The sequence below is a fragment of the Callionymus lyra genome, chromosome 6, assembly GCF_982586985.1.
Source record: "Callionymus lyra chromosome 6, fCalLyr1.hap1.1, whole genome shotgun sequence".
Classification (NCBI taxonomy): Eukaryota; Metazoa; Chordata; class Actinopteri; order Syngnathiformes; family Callionymidae; genus Callionymus; species Callionymus lyra.
The window spans coordinates 23,214,159-23,233,500 of NC_141823.1; the positions used below are offsets into that span (position 1 = coordinate 23,214,159).

Consider the following 19,342-nt stretch of genomic DNA (forward strand, 5'->3'; position numbering starts at 1 on the left):
CACAACTTCAACTGTTTTAACTTTGACTGATTGAAAGGAGAACAGACTGGGGTGGACGCGACAACTTGTTCAGACTTTGAACACCTCCCGCCAAAACGGAATTAAAAACAAACATCCACACGTATGACTATTTTAAAAACTCACTTTATGCAGACGTGAGCGTGTTTATGTCATATAAGTAAAAAAAAAAAGGTTTACTTTTGTTGGCGAAATCTCGGCGGACCCCCCTATTTTGCCCTGTGGTTGGTACAGTCCGCAGCCCCTTTTAGTAACTAGTGAACACACCGCTGGAGCACAACATGTTGGAGAAGGTCGAGCAGCGACTCAACACAACACAACTTTTTCCTGCGGGTTTAGTAGCTCACACACAGGAGAAGGAGGAGTAAAAACACGCTTTCAAAAACCAAAGACATGTTACGAGACTAGCGCGAACACCGGCGCGTCTTTTTCTCTCTGACTTGAGCCCAGCTGACAGCGAGGAGGGAGAGCGAAGGGAAGCCCGGAGAAGAGCGAGGGACGCGGGGTTCAAGATGCAGCTGGCCGCGGTGCTGTGGGGCGCCCTGCTAACTTTGTGGCTCACTCAGGATCCAGGTAAGAAACCTTAGCATGAACAAGTGTTGTTGTCCTTCATTGTTTCAGACAAGAGTGAGAGGGATCTATTTTTACCTGCTAGGATTCTGATCTCTGGAGCCAAGTCAACACCGTCCTGATGCTTGAGTCATGGAAAAGCTCATTTTCTATTATTATTATTAAAAGTTTTTAATCCTTATTAGTATCTACTAATATCCTCCCTCTTTTCCTCCTGGGTTGCATCTTAACATTAGATGTTGCTGTTATAATTAACATTTTAATTGAGTAATTGTTTTTATTTTATTATTATGTTTATTATCCTCCAACAATTGAATCATTCCCAACATATTTTTTGATGCATGGCTGAATAGAAGATCCAATACTAGTGACAAAAAGAAGATTGTTTCAGTGCACGCTCAGCAGTTTATTATCTCAATTGACCCTTTTTTTTTTTTTTGGGGATGTTTCGAATGATAGTTGATCACAGGTGAAGTGTTTTATCTGTGACAACTTACATCCTGCCCTCCCCAGCAGTTCTATCTAATAGGTCTGAGTAGTTTCCACCTCCCCCTTCCTATGTTTTCTCTAACACCTTGTATTTACAACATGTTACAACAGCCGCTGGAATGCCGGGACCCTAGCAGAGCTACTCTTTTGACACTCACAACAAGCTTAACCCCACACACAGTCAGGAGACAAGAGCATGTCATGCCCTCGGACATGACTTGAAATGATAGTAGGAATACATCAATTATTGGCATGTTGGGCCTCAGAAGAAGAAGAAGAAAGAAAAAAAAAAAAAAGTCTGTGGTAATTGCAGCGACTTCTAAATGTCACCAGGAGACTGTCTTCAAAATGTCATCCAGATAAGATTCGATATCCATTTGAAAACAAAACCCTCTGATCCCCCCCCTCTGATGAGCCGCGTATCCTTTAAATCGGCGTCTTCTTCTGACTTATCAACACTATCCATCCATCCGTGCCAGTCTGAGACTATACTTTTGTTTGTCTAAAATTTTAGGCTCTTAAAAAGTTGGACAATCTTACCAATTTTCTTGAGAAGATATTGCTCATTCATTTAATAAAACGTTCATTTTATTTCTGCCATAACCAGACACTTTGATTTACGGCCTTGTTGGCTGGACAATGTTTAGCTCAGCTCTTAGCAGCACTGGCCCAGTATCAAGAGGAGTGAATTCATTTTTAGTAACTTGCTTTGAAACTAGCCTCCCTAAATCAGCACTTTTTCCACTGAAAACAGAATTCCACTGAATTACTATCTATCTACGGCATTAACTGAGGTACCAAAGATAACAGTTTCAAGTCAATAGATCATGTTTGTTAAATAGTTCAAGTGGTAGTTGTTAGGGTTCAACTCCTGTGATGTATATCTGTGCTCTCGTCTTAAACTTTTGTGGTCAAGAAGCTTCTTCGGTTTAGACTTGTGGTTCCTGCGGTCATAGTCTGAGTCAAACTAATGGCACGCTGGACATTTTTTATAAGGGGAAATTAAGTGCTGTGTGACAAGACCCTCCTTACCCTTTAATGTAACCCTTGACAAGATGGAAACCATAGGTTAGATTACTGTACTGGTCCCATCACATTGGAACTGAATTTTAACATGCGGGAAATAACATTCATAAATTCATGATCATACATTTTTTTGCGCTCAGTTGCACCCCAATCCCCCTCAGAAAACGGAGAATACTGCTGTTTGAATTTGACAGCGAGGCATCAAGCCAAGATCTCCTGCTTGAGAGGAGTCGTGGGGTTTTATCTGCTGCAAACAAAGAGGCGAAGGTTGGCGGGGGGAACGACGGGAGCAGAAGAAATGTGGGTGGCAAAAAAAAAAGATTTATCAAGCTTATTTGCACTTTTTAAAGGTTGTCTCTTGCTTTTTAATGACAACAAGGACATCATTCTTTATTAGAAGCTAAATTTAATTCTGACCTTTGCAGATGAACCGGCAACACAATAAAAATACATGAATAAAAATGATTCGATAACAGCAATCAACTGTTCATTATTTAAAAATCCCTGAAATACAATGATTTAAAAGCTGAATCTGTACAAAAGGAGTCCTTGATGAAGACCGAACTGCTGCTAAGTGATTTCCGTGTGAGTGTTAGCATGAAAGAAAAGTAGGTTTAACCTTGTCTTCGGTGCTCCGATGATCCAGTTATAGCCAGCCCCGGTGCCCTTTCCTGCTCCCTGAATCCTCTTCTCAGATTGATTGGTCCCCTGACACGGGTCCTCCACGTTCTAAACCAACAAAGACATTTTTCAAATAACCTTCAGACAGGGTTTGGCATGACATTTTAGTCTGTGATGTATATTGGCTTTTAAAGAGGTCCACCATCACAACAAATGAAGCTCTTCAGTGCATAATTGTGACAGTTTCTGTTTTTAATATTCACATTATTGACAGTTCTTTGCATCTATATACTATACACACACTATGTTCCCTTTCCCTGGTTATGCTGGTTAGGTGTCCCCCTTTTTTTTTTCCTCTCACTTGGGGAGGGGGGGGGGCAGTATAGGCTACCCGATCCCCCCCACTGTGCTTTGTTTCCATCTCTGAAGAGGGTATGGAATTGCACCTCCAAGGTATTGGTAGATGTAACCCGTGATTACTTGATTTCAAGCCCCCAACGATCTTCTGCTATGGATAAATGTCATGTCCCAGACACCACCTCCCCCCTACCCACATTCCTCGACTCATGTTCCTCCACCTTCCAATAAATCACCTGTGTCTCTCGCTGCAAGGCCGGCCTACTCGGCGAGGGACCCCCAGGCTCTCTTTTGTGTGCGAAGGCTAGGTGGGGGTCTAATTTCAGAACACGATGCCATGGCTAAGGGGCCAATTTCAATTAGGTTCAGTGTTGTTATACATAACACATGCCAGAGGATAAGAGAGTCTTGAGTCCGATTCTATTTTGCATTCTCTCTGTGTAAACAATCTAAAAGTATTACATTATGCTTTCATTAACACTTTGATATGAGCATTCTCGCAGTTAAAAGAAGCAATATTAAAGTTTTCTGGACCGATTGATGAGTAGCATCCATTGTTATATATATATAATGTTGTCCCACTACCACACGTCAAACTCCCTGGCATGTGTGTTTTGGGATGGTAACATTGTGCCGTATGTAAAATAACTTTGCAATAATGTATTTTTTTTTGCCAGAATTTGCCAACAAACGTCACCATTTTAAACAAATTTCATAATAAAGCAACTTTTCAGAGTTATGCTTTTGTTTATGTAGCTTAATTTAATATGATTTACACAATGTATAGTCTGCAATCTATTCAAACAAATGCATAGTGTATATATATATATATATATATATATATATATACTGTATATAATTTCATTTGGAGAGTTGTATCCAAAGTGCTTTTTCTGATAATGTAATAAACTGTAATTAGAATTGACCCCATTAGCCAGATAAGACCTCAGATAGCCATGTCAAACATGAGGCCTGCAGGTATGGCCTGTGATATCATATAATACCCATGATATCATTTCTCAGTGTCTATAAATAATGACATACTTCCACCACTCAGACTAGTGGTCAAAAAACCAACACTGTATGTCAGTAATATGTTCATTTGAGTCAACTTGTAGCTTTAAAAAAGGAATATTAGATAAACCACCAGTTGGTTTTGGGAAGATGGCTGGATGAATCGAAAAGATTCTTTGAAAAAATAGAAGTTAAATATTACACAACAGACATCACTTAAGCTCATCTAATATCCTTTTATCGTACAAGTGTTATTGTTGTGCTGCTGCTGATAGTTTTAATTGCTACAAGCTCATGACACTTGAAAGCTTTGTCGCCCCTTGATTCCCTTAAATAGACCAGCGTTGTGTATTTGTTTCTTTTGACCCGGACATTCACTTGTGTTTTATTTCCATCCATGAGTAATCCATTCTCTTGCTCTCCCTGACTCAACCGTGAGCAGAAACACTGTCATTCACTCTACAGTAATCCCCCATACACCAGCCTGCAGCCATAAATACTCGCCAACTGTGTTTTTAAAGCTTGAAATACCAGCTAAGTGTACAGCTGTTTGGGCAAATTGGGGAGCTTAATTTTAAAACGGGTTACTTAAAATGGGGAAGGGCAAACGGGGAGTATAAAAAATCTTGCAACTATTTTAATAAATTAATTGGACATGTTGACTTGTGTAATAGTTTTCTTTTTGCGTTTCCATCTGTTTAATTCTAAACCAGCCCATTCATTATATCTTGCATGAGGTTAGTAATGTATTCGCTTTGTGGTTTGTTTATAAATAAATGACAATACTTTTAATAATCATTAGCCAATTTCAAACCCCTAATTCTATTGCTTTCTAAACTCAAATGTAAGTAGCCATTAAGAATGTTAATGTTAACTGTAATGCCATCAGTGACCTTTTTGGGGTGTCCCATGTCTCTCGCATAAGGTAGCTGGGACAGCCAAAGCTTGACTGATGAATGAATAAAAGGAAACAAACACCCTACATGAAATGAAACTTCAATGTCCCTCAGTCTTGGTATTTCAGTTTTTCATTTAGCCACACTATGTTACATGAAATAATCTGTTTATAGTAACGGCTTGATTTGGCGCATTTGCTGGCTTGCATCTCGAAATATGTGCAGGAAAGAAAGTCGAATGATGGAGGTAGTCATTTGAGTTGAATACGTGTTTATGGCAATATTCATGTGACGGTTGAAAAGTACTAATTCGGGGGAATAAGGACTCAGTATTTTTACATTTAACTCATTCATTTGTATTCCTGTATCAAGTGATAAGGGAAACCGTTTACTGGTCACCAGCCTGTCACAGACGCAGATAAAAACCGCGATACAGACACGCGCCTACAGACAATTTTGAAATTCTCAATTAAAATCTGTATGTTTTTGGACTGTGGGCCGGAACCAGAATGCCCGGAGTAAACCCACAGAAGCACGAGAAGATCATTCAAACTCTGCAAAGATAAGGATGCTCGTTGCCCCAAGCTGGGAGTGAACTTGCAACCTCTTCATTGTGAGGCAGTGTTTGTTCCAGCCATTAATTAATTCTTATTATATTGAATGACTATATTGAGTCGATGATCATCCCGACACCCCTATGATGCCAATGTAATTTCTTTAAGCATCACTCTGGAAAATTGGCCATATTTTTTTCAGGCTCACCCACCGTGTCATTTCAACTGTGCAAACCTTCTCGGGGGTCTTAAACCCCATTTGCATTTGTTTACAAAACAAGACAAAGGGTCTCACTGGTTGGTTTCCTGTTTTCTCTTCATGGAAGCTTCAATAAGTGCACTTGATACTTCAGGGCATTATACTAATGAATGCCAACGCCATCACTGAGTCTCTGCCATAGGTTTTGCTGTTTTAAATGAATTAAAAACTTCTATAATAATTGCAGCTCCAGGTGGTTGTCAGGTTTGCAAGTCGCCAAAACAGCAAGTGTGTGTTCAAGTCCCCCCTGCCTGTAAGAAACCACTTCAGTTGATCCTGCAACAATTGCCAACATGTGCTTCATATTTGTCGTGGACACGTGCTGCAGTATTAATATATAGATGAAACTCCTGTAGAGACAGTTGTTTTTCCCAGATCAGATGGTGAATTCACAATTAATTCTATATAATGCGGTGTACTGTAATAATAAGAGGTGAACTACTTCAACTGGTCACTTATATTTCAACTATAAATGTGTATCACACTTCCTCTTATACCTTTTAGTCATTTTTGTCTCTTTAAAGGTTGTAGTTCATTAACCCAGCTCTTGCCCACTCTCAATGTTTACCAATGTATGTGCTGCAGCTGTCTTTTAGATCGCCTGACTTCATGATACTCTGCATCATCAACATGCCAGCATGCACACGGTTTCCTTCGGTATGCTGTCTGGAACTAGAGACGCCAATTGCTTTCAGTTCTCAGACAGATGGAACGGCCACGTTTTATAATCTCTTTCATTGTACGGTATTTAAGAAGCTAAAAGTAAAACACTTGTGATGTACACACATTTCCCAATGAAGTTGTGTTGGTATTAATTTCAGTTTTGTCACTTTAGACGACTGAAACACAATCTTTATCTTGAATCCTGAGTTTGGACAGAATTGTGGGTGTGTAGTGATCTGACTTTTGAAAACACAATGTCTTCCTAGGGGCTTGTATGATCTCAGAGTTTGTTTTTCCCTTCCGTCCTCACCGACTTACTGTCGTGTCCTTGAAAAGTGTGAGAGCTGAAACATGATTCTGAATGCAGACAAACATGTGCGCCGACACAAAGCCGGACACGGGACAATGTAGATGCCTTGAAGCCAGTTGATTCGAGCAAAGATGTGAACCGGTGTGCTACTTCCTTATGAAACACTGAATTCTTAATTCCAACCCCTCCCATCATCTTCATCGTCTTCACAACAATGCTTTTGACAGCCTGGCAGCCGCAGCTGTGTTGAGGAAAAGTGAGGTGGTAGTTGTGGAGGTGGCGAGGACCTTTATTAAACAAACAGTGGTGGGCTTTGGAGGCTCCATTCATGCCTAGAACTGGAATGGGGACACGACTGAAAGCACAACACTCCCTAATGAACTCGAGTGGCCCATAGAAGTGGAGGCTTTTCATAAAGAGGTAAGGAGGACAAAGTGTCAAAACAAGCCCAGCCTCTCACAGTTTGCCGGGGCTAAACGACGCCTTTTGACTCTCGGGAGTGTGGGCTTCTATGGCGGAGGCCTTGTGGAGAAAAGCAGGGGGAGGCAGAATGTACTTGTTAAAACAATGGCCTTTTAAATCAAGCACCCCTCCTTTGCCTCTCTTCTTACCCTCAGCTCCTACCGCCCTAACCCCCGCTTATGTACCCTCCACTTCCAATTAGAACCACTCTTCCAGCGCCAATTGAAGCCCTTATATATCGCGGTGGCCTCGAAGGAGGAGGTTTTGGAGTCTCTGTAGCGGTGTCGTTTAAATGAAGGATCTTAGTATTCACAGTAGGGCCTTGTTTTGGCTTTTCTGAGCTCTAAATCTGCTGGTGAGGACTATCATGTCCTCTTCTTTAGCTTCCCCAACTCTCTCTTCTTCCCACTTCCCAAGCTACTCCACCCCCTTAATTCCCTTTCTCTTCTTTCGGCGTCCAACCTCAAGCCCAAATGCTTTCTTCTGTTTGTAACCCCGCCATGCTTGGCTGCTCCCGGGGCTGGGGCTGTAGCCTAAAAGCCTCCCTCCTCTTGTGTTGTTAAAAGATGGATGAAAAATGGATAGAAATATGTCTGTGGTTTTCAAAGTCCATCCTAGCATTATAGTGACTGATTAAAGAGTTGGCTTTTGCCGACGGCTACGTCTAATGCCTCCTCCTCCTGACTGTTTCAGAATAAAACTCAAGCTTTATGCTACATGATAAAAATGTCTAGAGTGTCGACTTGCGTTTGTACTTTTATTGCCAATGTGGTCTGACCAAAAAAACACACTTTGATTTGTAGGATCTTTGTCTCAGTGGATTGTGAATATAAGAGGTCCTTATCTTACAAGGATTCCAACATACATCATTTAATGTATGAGACTTTTAAATGAAGAATAACTGTTCTATATGGCTCCAAGTCTTGTGATTTAGAAAACAATATATGTCACCTGAAATTAGAAACAAGTAGCTAAAGGTTAGACACATTACTGAACTCAACGTATTTACTCGTTGTGTTTACCCTCTTACCTGATTGTATTTAATGTCTTCAAACGGTCCCCGAGGATCAATTCCGTTCTTGTCATTCTTGGCAGGGACGCTCATGCTCAAGTTAGCATTATTGGTTTCTTGAAGGCGCCGCAAACTGGTTTTCTGGGTAGTTGACTTGTATGTAAAAATCTAAGCCTCTGTGGTTTTCTTGAAGTTAATCTTTCCAGCATGTTAGTTCTTCAAGTCTGTGATTAAAAGAATGAACACAACATTGAGAACTAAAGGTTTTGACCCCAGTTGTAGTGTAATGTCCACAAGTCATGTGGAAAATATCTCCGTCTCTGCTGCAGCTGCAACAATGAGCTTCTTTTGTAACCGAAACACATTGTTTATTTCATTACTTGTTTTGGTGGAAGTTTGACATGCACACGCCACAACATTTGAAAATTCGTTATATGCAAATAAGCTTTTTAGGATGGGCTGTCCAGGAATGTTTTTGTCCTGTGCTGGAAATGTTCAGTTCGGTGATCCTGACCAGGTGTTAGCCTGGGAGGAAGATTATGTCTGGGGTACAGTTAGGCTTCACTGTAGGCTGTTGCGTGGGATGAGGGTTTAGTCATGGCCCCTTGAAGGCCTCAATCCACGGATCTTCTTGTGTTCTTGTCTTTTCTGTTTTCAAACATTTATAGCAGTTTATAAAAATAATAAAATATAATTAAAAAGATGATATTTCTTTGGTAGAATTATACTGTCAAGGTTCAAAATGACTTTTTCTCTTGCAAAAAAGGCATTTGTGAAATACGTGGGCATCAGGTAAAGATGAACACCAGATCTATGCATAGTATGCAAAAGAGAAGATCTGTAGATGTCACTATATTAGTCACCACTACTTTTTATATTTCTATTTTAAGGTTCAAAGGCATTGTAAACATTTTTTCTTTAAACTGTTTTTAAATGACATGATAGTTTGAAAAAAAAACTTTTAAAACAAGTGGTTTACAATTGAATGTTTCCAATTTAATGGATTGACTGCACTTGCTTACGACCTAATCAATATTATTGGGCTCTTGGATTGATAATTGCCTTTGACAGTCAGGCCTTCGCACAATGCACATCGATCTGCCTGAAGTACCGTGATTGTCATTTAAAGGACGCTTAGAACGCATCCTCAGAGATTTGCTTGCTTTAACCTTGGTAGAAATTATATAATGACGCGTGGTGACGATGGTTATGGTTATTGTAAACAACATATAATCTTCAGAAAAACAAAGTGTTTTCAGCAGGCGGGGCTTAAAAAGCACATTGTCTAATGTAAATATTTCAATAAAAAGAGAGTTTTTACAAACTGTAGCATACAGATGAGTGCAATAGACGTCTATGGTCTATTTAAGAGTCACTTAAATCGACACGTTTGTTGTCCTATAAGCAAAGTGTTTCTAAAACAGCCTTCTAAATTTGGTTATTTAATAGAAGTACTGGGATAACTTAGTAAATGACATTTAAGTATTTATTTTCATAATGACTATTGCTAGCTGTTAAAAACGATCACTGCAGAAATACAAAAAACCCCCAAAACTTAATATTCATTGTCTTTTTGGCATTGTAAATGGGTCTTTGTATAATCTAATAATTACCACTTTCTGCTTAAAATGACAACAGACAATTCAAACCAAACGGACCGACCTAAGATGGATGACAAGTTAGTGCTTTGCTTGTATACCTTTCAGTGTTATTTGAATCCCTGACAGGTGCGGGGGCTTAAACACAATTGCCTTCCATGTTGCATTCCCTCGCCTGTGTTGTGGGTTTTTATAATGTGGTCGGATTTGTTGGATGCGAGACAGGTGCCGGAGTGTAGGCAAGTTATTGTGCAGTTGTAGCAGTAGACTGAAATAAAAAAAAAGAGGCTCCAACTGGCGCCTGGTGTGTAGTGTTCTGGTCTGATATGTGCCTCTGGCTGTTAGCCACCAAGTGATACACACACACATCTAAGGCATCAGCCATTGTGACTAATACACACTTGAACTCATGGACAACATGCGCAGAAGTTTCAATACTTTTTTTTATTTTATTTTCCCCAACTGCTACTGCTCAAATTGGCACCCTGAGAATCTACTGTCGCCCAAAGGGTTCAGGTAGACACTGTCATCTGGTTGAGTGGTGCCAGCCCATTTTATAATTGGATTTAGTGTTGGCAGCTTTCCCTCCCCACCCACGGACGCATAATATTGATTTATGAGGATGGTCTGGCTGGCGGTGTATGAAAGAATCCAGGGTGAAATGTTTCTGTTACTCATGTTAGTGACTCAACTGCCTTTGAACTCAGAAGTCTTCTTCTAAGATCTCGGCGTAACATCCTCTGTTGTGAATGTATTTGCACTACATGTCGTTGTTTATAGTGAGTATTGTTTAAGTGTGATTGCCATATTGTTAGATGTTGTTTTACAGAAGCAAAAATGAACAATACATCGATCCTAAAAATGTGAAATATCCTCAGCCCAGAGTTAGTTGAAACAAATCTCCGATCTCTCTTTAGGTGTAGGGTATCAGTAGGTTGCCTCATGCTGCCCTAGGGATTTGGTTTGGGGCTATTTCAAGAAGTGTGCTGCTCCCCCCGCCCGGGCCCTCACCCCAAACATGCACAACGCACCCTAGAACACTCCAGTGCATCCACTGACCTATTGCCCTTCTGACAAGGACGAGAAGGTTATGTGCCGCCAGGACTCTCAGGCACTGTCTGTGCGTCCACTTAAACAGCACAGAAGCTCCAGTGGAATGCAAACAAACTCTCTTCTTACGTTGAACTGCGTCTGACCTTACTTTCTGTAAAGGCATGACATTTGAGGTTATGCATGCGTGCTGTACTTTCCTTTCACCTTCATCGCTATTGTCTGTTGCATTTGTGGTGCAAATGTGGATCATTTTTTTTAATATCCCTTATGCTTACCAGACATGATTACATGCTAAATAAAGTTATTAATTGTTTCTTACATCTGCATTCTGTAGATTACCGAATCCTTTCTTAACCTATAGAAAAAAATGTATTTGGTTTTAAAAAGCAATTACTTTTTTTCTAATAATTATAATCGATTTGCTGCGTGAACGTTTTGCTAAGGATATGATATTGAAATACTGCTGCATTGTGTTTTGTCCAAGACCACATTTATCTAGCCACATGACTGAGAACAGTGATTTAAGCAAGCTGAAATGCTGTTTCAGTGAGTGTTGGCTGAGAGAAAATATTAAAATACTGGCAAAGGAGAGGAACCATCTACTATGAATATTGCTACACATTATTAGCCACTTCTATGATATCAAATAGTCATGAAAGCACAAGTATTACACTTGTGCCGTTTTTCAAAAGACGTGGGCAGATGATTTTTAAGCCCAGATTTACACATTTATATATGTATAAAAAGATTAACCACGGAAAAATACACCCTGATGAAAGAAAATGTGTATAAATCCATTTACCTGCCTTTTTAAAAACCATTGACTCCAGACAGCCTGCATTTTTATCCTCAGCTCACCCTGGTAAACTCAACATCTATTTTTTTTGTTTTCTTTTTCTTTTTAAAATAGGACCTGAAATCTATTCCAACCATCAGAGAAACACAAAGTCACTTGCAGTCATGAGTCCTGTGATAATTTTAAGATAAGAATATGAGACTTTGTCCTGGGAACATCAAGTGCTAAGGTCATGCTCCTGATGAGACGGCTCAGGGCTTACAATTCTGCAACAGAGCCACTATTCACTGCTCTGACAGACACGGCAAACAGGCCAGTCACTCACGGACAGAACTGCTGCTGACACCGCTCAAAAACACACATGATGCCCTTTCAAATGGCATTAGGCATAAGAAAACGTGAGATTTGTAACCGAGGAAATGTAGTGCCATTGTTTGGATAAGGACTCATTAATTCTTCATACACATGAATGAAAATTTGCTCAAATTCTCATTATGAAAATAGTTTTTCTACTGTATATTCGCATATATACTTGAAATACTACTCTCTGTCAATGCAATTATTTGTCTTCTTCGATGAAAGACATCCACCAATCACTATATTAAAAAAAGTATGTCGTACAAAAATAATAGATTCGTCAAATGTATACCATGCTTATCATACTAATGTTTTAAAGTAATAATTACATTTTAACTAATTGAGAATTTGTCAAACTTGGGAACAGAACACTCCACATTATCAATTGTTCGGTCGTTTTTCATTCTCCAGTTTTGCTGCCAAATCGTTGTTAACCAGTCAGTATCTTGGCATCCGACCAAAAAAAACTTTTGATCCGAGTGTAAATCTTGTTAGGAAACAGGAAGAAAAAAAAAAAAAATCAAATCTCTCTTAATCTGTTATGCTATTGTCTTAGCAAAGCAGAGGAAGAGTGAGTGAGGGATGTGAGCTGCGTGAGGAGAGAGGGGGTTGAACATCAAAAGAAAGAGATTCTAAATATACTCATCCCATTTTTGGCTGTAATGTGCATCTATATCTCACTGTGTGGGCTTTTGCAAAATGTGTCGATACGCTTCATGCCACAAGTGGTTTTTGTTTCACAGCACATACAGTTAAATTGAGGTGTTTTAACAGCTTTTGCTGCAAACATTAATCCATTGTTGTGCATCAAGAGGTTTCCAATGATGAATCATGTCAAGAACCTTATGTCTTTCAAAATAAGGAATTGACACTTTACTTTTACACAGTCTTGTTTCAGGAACAAAATGTTTTTTTTCTGTTCCTCAAGTTTAATTTTTTGAAACAAGCTTCATCATACTAGTTGTGTTTGGATATCAAACATTGGTTCAAGTAAAGTCTAAAATCTAATTATGTCATAATTGTTGTGTTGTACAGAACATTTAATTAACGACAAACGAAATTCCTCATTGTTGCTACACAATTGAGAAAAAAACCCCAGCAAACTTTGCTTAAGTCAACAGCTTTAAAAGTGTTCTTCTATTTATCTGTAAATGTGTCCGCTGCTTGTTTTCTCAATTTGTGCTTCTGCAGTGAGGCCCGAAGATGAATATGACTTGACCTCTCTGAAAGCTGGGCAGGACTCGGACACAGATCTGTTCATTGTGCCTGTAGTTAATGATTCCGTCCCTCAGTGTTCACCCCCTTAACTCCTTCAGTTCTTTTAAAGAGGGAGGAAATGGCTACCACGAATGAACATAACTTCCAGGTCACTGATCTCGGGGTTGAGGGGTCATGGTTGGGTTGAGGGGACCATAAATTGGATGAACTTTCTTTGTGTGGTTTGATGGATTCAGAAGACTTTTAAGGACTGGAAGGGATGCCCAGATGTGTTTGACACGTGTAAATAAAAAAAAGAAAGGTTTTGTTCCCAAGCAAAGAAAAACACGTGCATCCATTCCTGCATTATCACTTTTCCTTCTATGATCCTTCGTAGGTTTCTCTCCCTCTGTTACTGTTCTCTCTCCTTCTCATTGCTAAGCAACAATGACAGCCGTGACAGATCTGTTCTCTGGCTCAAACGCTGTCACAACTGACTTTAGCCAACCCCCTCCCACATAAACTTGCAACTACATACACACACTATATACTCAAATAGTTTACGACGCCGGAGACCATCCCCCCCGCCCCCCGTCAACGACTCCAGGACCATCAGCACCCCCTCTTTGAGGAGACTGGAGGGGGGCGTCCAGCTGGATGTAGCTGTTGTCCTCCTCTCCTGAGGGCTTTGATCCTTTGCCCTTCATCCCCCAAATCAGTGTCTGCTTTGCCATCCTGGAAGGCTGTATCACTTCTTGATTTAGCACTTATGGCCCTGCTTGACAAGATTGAGGCCTGAATGCATACTTTTGCGACAGCTGGTACGAGGTGGCGGCTCCTGCTGCATCAGCCGCCCCTCCAGCCCACCCGTCTGTCTCCCAGCGCAAACTTCCCCCTAGCTAGCAACCACTTATTTCTGCCCTTAGCTTTACATCACTTGCTCATTGTCCGTAAGCCCCTTCTTGTCTCTTGGGACTTTCGGCGTTCAGGCTCCCTTCACTCGCCGAACCCCCTGATCCTGGCCCCATTTTTAAGGCCTTAAAACTGACCTGTCAGCCTCTCTTCCCCAGAGTCAGTGTGGCCCGGCCCCCTCAAAGGCTGGTCCGCATCAGCCTTCTGTTATAACAGGCCTCTCCAAAAAGAGCCCATGTGCTGCCTTTTGTCCGTTCATACACAAGATCAGAGTTAAAGTGCCTCGGCTCTCGTGGCCGGGGAGACTAATGCCGCCTGGCCCTTTTTACGGAATCAAAATCTCTGCCTTTATTGTCCGCTCACGTATTTCGCTTCGCTTAATCAACTAGTAGAAGTTTGATGTTCAATTCCCCCGACAATCTCCGCCAACCTCCTTCCATTTATCGTATCATAACTTATAAAATAAAGTCAATTACTTCAGTTTTTTTCCATCCTCGGTATCGATTTAGTGTCTTATTTATAACATTCATTGAACTAAACCCGGGCATTTCAACCACAAGAATTTTATCATCGTGACCCAAATCAGGCCGTTAACAATTTACTCTTCTGTTCTTTCAGAGGCAAAATAAAAAAATATAAAAATATATAGTCTGTGATCTCAGATGGGAAACGGTTGGAAAACATCACATGTCCACCACCGATTCTCTGCTTGCAACCCAAAAATTCCGATGTTGCACATGGTATTTCACAAGCTTCTTTGGTCTAATTTATCTATTGTTTTGAATATTTATTGAATAGAAATGTCACCATAGATGCTAATAACAGGCCCAATGTTTCCCAGGAATTTTAATTTTCCTGTAGCACTGACTCAACGATAGTAAATTAAACTAGACAATCGCAGAGACGGCGCATACCTCAAGGATGAACTCATTTCACATGAATTTATAAACCGCAGCTTACAATTAAGTCGGCAAAACAACTCCCACTATTCAAGAATTGTGTAATTTACTGCGTGGGAATCAAACTGGTGACTATGAAAGAACGATGAGCACTTGTATCTTGACCAACGATTACATTAGCCTTTGATTTAGAATACCAAAAGCACTATTGAGAGAAAATGGAAATGGATGCATTTTTGTGATTTGTATATATTTTAAGATGCGATTTGCAAGTATCCGTCGCTGTTAGAAGCCATGCCAGTAAGTAAAAATATCTTTAAAACCGTTCTTCATCCAGATGAAACCTTAAAACAAGCCCCAAACTCTAACTATCTTTTTCTTGTCCCATTAAAAACATTTTTATATGATGCAGGTTAAGTTTGAGGTCACTTTAAATCTCTTCAAAATTTAATAAAATTCGGCCATTTTTTATTTTTGTTGTTATAAATAGAAATGTACTCGAGTAAGTATATGGTTGTAATACCCTCCTGTCTCCTACAAGTCTACTTGAATTCCACTCAATATATTCATAGGGTGTCATAATCTTTCAAAAGCTCGACGACGGGCTTAAAATATTAACCCTTTTGAAGCAGGACGAACTACGATAACACAGATCAAACACGACGTTAAGCAGGCACACATGCAGACGAAGTTTCAACATGATGTCAGAAGATATCATATGACCTTGAATGTCAAGGTGATCGGTGTCTAAATCCCTCCGTCATGACAATAACATGCATGTCTATGTGTCTGGAGCCAGTTGTCCACCTGTTGGAATTCCTCATCACTGAACGCAGACAGGGGTCTCAGTAAACACCTGGTGTATGAAGTTGGTATTGTAAAGCGGTATTCACAGACGAATATTCCTTATTTCTAATAATGGCTTTATTGAAGTTGGGGTTTCATGATGTCATGGCAAACTTTGTTTAAGGAATGCAGTGGTTTTTGGGGTTTTTAATTCAGGCTTTGAATTCCTTTAACTTGATAACATACACTTAATTCCAAAGCCTTAAAGACTTAAAAGTGCAGGTACCTATTACACAACCCTTTAAAAGGAGTCTTTCCAAAATCGATTATCACTGCTGCAAATTTGACAGCCACTTTAAGCAAGTGCTCTCTTGATGTGTATAAAGACAAGACGGGAGGAGACCAGTTGGGTAAAGCGAGGTAATTAAATTTGCCTGTAAATGGGCTTTGAGTTTAGACACGTTTCATGTTAAGAGGTGTTGAAACGCTGCTACTGTGTCCAATACTTATCACACCGAAGATGTTCTACTCGACTGCGTGTGTCAGGTTTGCAAGACCTGTCTTGTAACGCCTTTTGAAGGCACAAGATCCAGCCAGCTGCTTTCTGTGTCTCTTCAATACGAATTAAAGTTGCAGTGACTGCTGTTTACTCGGCTAAATTTGGACACCGATCTTATCTGGAAGGAAATGTACCTTCTGTTGTGTTACCTTTAAAAAAAATGAGTAGGAGATTTTGATTTTCCCAGAAATAAAGTCGGTAACACCCGGGAACACTCTGATTGGATGGTAAATATTTGAAATGGGTTTATGTTTGGTGTTTCCCGTAAGAAGCAATAATTAATCTTGTCTCTGGAAAACGTAAGATATGGCGGGGAAAAAGCCAAATGTTTTGGTCACAGCCGAGCGATCCCGGCCCTGAATGTGGCGCAGCTTCTTATCGCCTCTGGCACAGGTGTGCATGCAGGTGATGCGCTGGGGCAGAGATGATGCGATGTTGGTTTAGCTTCACTTGACTGCTCAATGATGGCCGCCTGTGAAGTTGGAGGAGGAAGAGACTATTTTAGGGGGTCCGGAGGGGGGGGGGGGGTGTTGGGCTGGTGATCTATTTCTTCCTCCATCTCTGTCTATATCACCGCCTCGTACACACTCGCACACATGCACACGCACACATTCCCTCCGAGTGCTGGAGCAGTTATCTGTAACTCAAGTTCATTGTGACTGAGTTCCGGGAGTGGGTGCTGTCGGGGGGGTTGGGGGCAGAGGAGGAGCAGTAATTAAAGAGCTTTGAGAGGGGGGCCCCATTGCTCTGTTAGATGCATTTCACCCCCTCTCCCTCCGCCGCCTCATAATCCCCACAGGAATAAACAAATTGGGCTTTTCAGCCTGCAAGCTGGACCTGGGGGCTCCTGTAATAGGATAGACGTGAGGTGTGTGTGGGTTCTGCAGAGAAATTGTGCATGTGTGAATATGGGTATGAGAGGAAGAACATGTGCGTCTTGGCCAGTCTTGGTGTGTGTGTGTGTGTGCGACTCCCAATACAAGTGCAGTAAGTGGCTAATTGCTCCCAGTTCGGTGGCAAAGGGTGTAGAGGGACAGACTGGCGTCTGTTACCTCTTAAACGTAAGTCGCGTTATATACTTTTGGCACCAACCGAAATGCTTTGGTAGTACTGAAACGTGCTTTGACTTTTGGTGACAAATCTTTGTAAATTGAGAATTTGCCAATTTTTCTTCAGAAAAAAACAATAAGTGACAAAGGCAGATTTTTGCCTTGTTCGCAAGTGTTTTTTTTGTGCTGGAAAAATCTTGGTGGGAATTTACCAAAACTGACAAATTTAAGTTCAGATTTGTACCATATGTAATGTATTTTTTATTCAGATTTATCTTTTAAAATCTGTATTGGAAAAATGATGGTTCAGAAATTTAAGTGAAGGTATAAGTACTGGTATCAAAGTTTTTTAATTGATACATTACATACATACATACATTTATGGTTCAAGAAGTTATTAGTATTAAAATTGGTACATATTAATGTATAGCTACTATTGTTTTGTTTTATCAGTTTGTATGGACAAAATAGAACTAGTCATTCATATACCCCATAATAGTATTAATATATTTACAAGACGAGGAGAAATGTACGCAAATTTGGTCTTTTTCAAAGCCGTTTCCTGCTTTCCAAGGTTTTTTTTTCTTCCTGTTTTCAGTTGCAGTGGCTTTGATGGAAACAGAAGCTTTTTAAAAAACGTTTTTAAATATTTCAAGAATTTAATTTTTAGTAAAATAGTAATGGAACTAAAACTGTTTTTTTTAATACCAATTCCATTTCCACGATCCCTTTTTTTTTAGACTGGAAGTAAAAATATATTTGAGCCTCTTTTGAGCTTCAAAAACATCCTGGAAATTCTGCATATAAATAGATAAGTGTTCCCTTTTCCTTCCCGTTTAATTTCTCCATCTCAGCTTCCTCCCCTTCAAGTGACTGCGGAAGACTGAGCAAACTTACAAATGATTTACTAAAGTCCCATCAATCATTACAGATTTATTCCCCCCGTCGGTCTGGAAGTCAAAGATTAGGGGCTTTATGTGATCGTATAGTTGACAGGAGAAAGATGAAGGTGGTCCGGCTGTGTTATCCAAATTGACTGTGAATTCAAAAACAATATTTTCTTCTTCCTGATATAAGTTGATTTGAAGAATCGATAATATTAGATAAATGGGTATATTTAACATAGTACCTTTCCATGCAATGAAATGTAAACATTGAGCTATAATAACATGGCTGCAGTGGTAACTGTAATTGTTATGACTCTCCACACAGTATTACCAGATTATTATTATTTTTTCTTTTTACTAGGACCTTATAAAAGTTGGATCCCGTTTTTAACAGCTGTAAATCTCTAAAAGAATAAGTTCATCTGTCACAAGGTTCAAATCAAAGCAACAGAGAAGTGCAAGTGTTAAACATCTAGCTGCTTTCATTCTGTTTCCATCAAAGCCACTGCAACTGAAAACAGGAAAAAAAACAAAAACCTTGGCAAGCAGGAAACGGCTTTGAAAAAGACCAAATTTGCGTACATTTCTCCTCGTCTCCTCCCTTCTCGGTCTTTATCATCCTTCATCGTGTCCCCCCCACATGCTGTGAAACTGACTGCTCGTGGGTTTATGATGTTGAGTTATAAAATGTTTATTTTTGATCTATTGCAGCTGCTCAACTCTCCTTTCTTCTTGAGAAATTAGAGAATATGAATTTCAGGATCATAAGAAGAGAGAACCAAGAGCTGATGAATGATGTTTGTGCCTGGATGTTAATCAAAGTGAAGAATATTCCATCAGTTCCAAAGTGTCTCTCTCTTGCTGCCAGCTTTCCTCCTCCGCACTCCCGTTTTCTAATGTGTAGAACTCTATCTGCACTCATCCTCTTCTTTCCTCTCTCCTCTCGGTCTCTAAAGTGGGTTAGTTCTCATGGAATAGGAATAAAGTGATTCTCTGAT

At 40.1% G+C, this 19,342-nt stretch overlaps 1 protein-coding gene across 3 annotated transcripts in view; it reads left to right on the top strand.

The window, feature by feature from the left end:
* The first annotated feature begins 315 nt into the window (after positions 1 to 315).
* Positions 316 to 19,342, top strand: part of lrp4 (low density lipoprotein receptor-related protein 4) — a 77,608-nt gene continuing 58,581 nt past the window's right edge. For all 3 annotated transcript variants that reach the window (XM_087794320.1, XM_087794321.1, XM_087794322.1), the window contains exon 1: positions 316 to 591. In XM_087794320.1, coding sequence (XP_087650446.1) covers positions 531 to 591 — 61 coding nt within the window. In that variant the 5' untranslated portion in view covers positions 316 to 530. The remainder of the gene's footprint in view (positions 592 to 19,342) is intronic.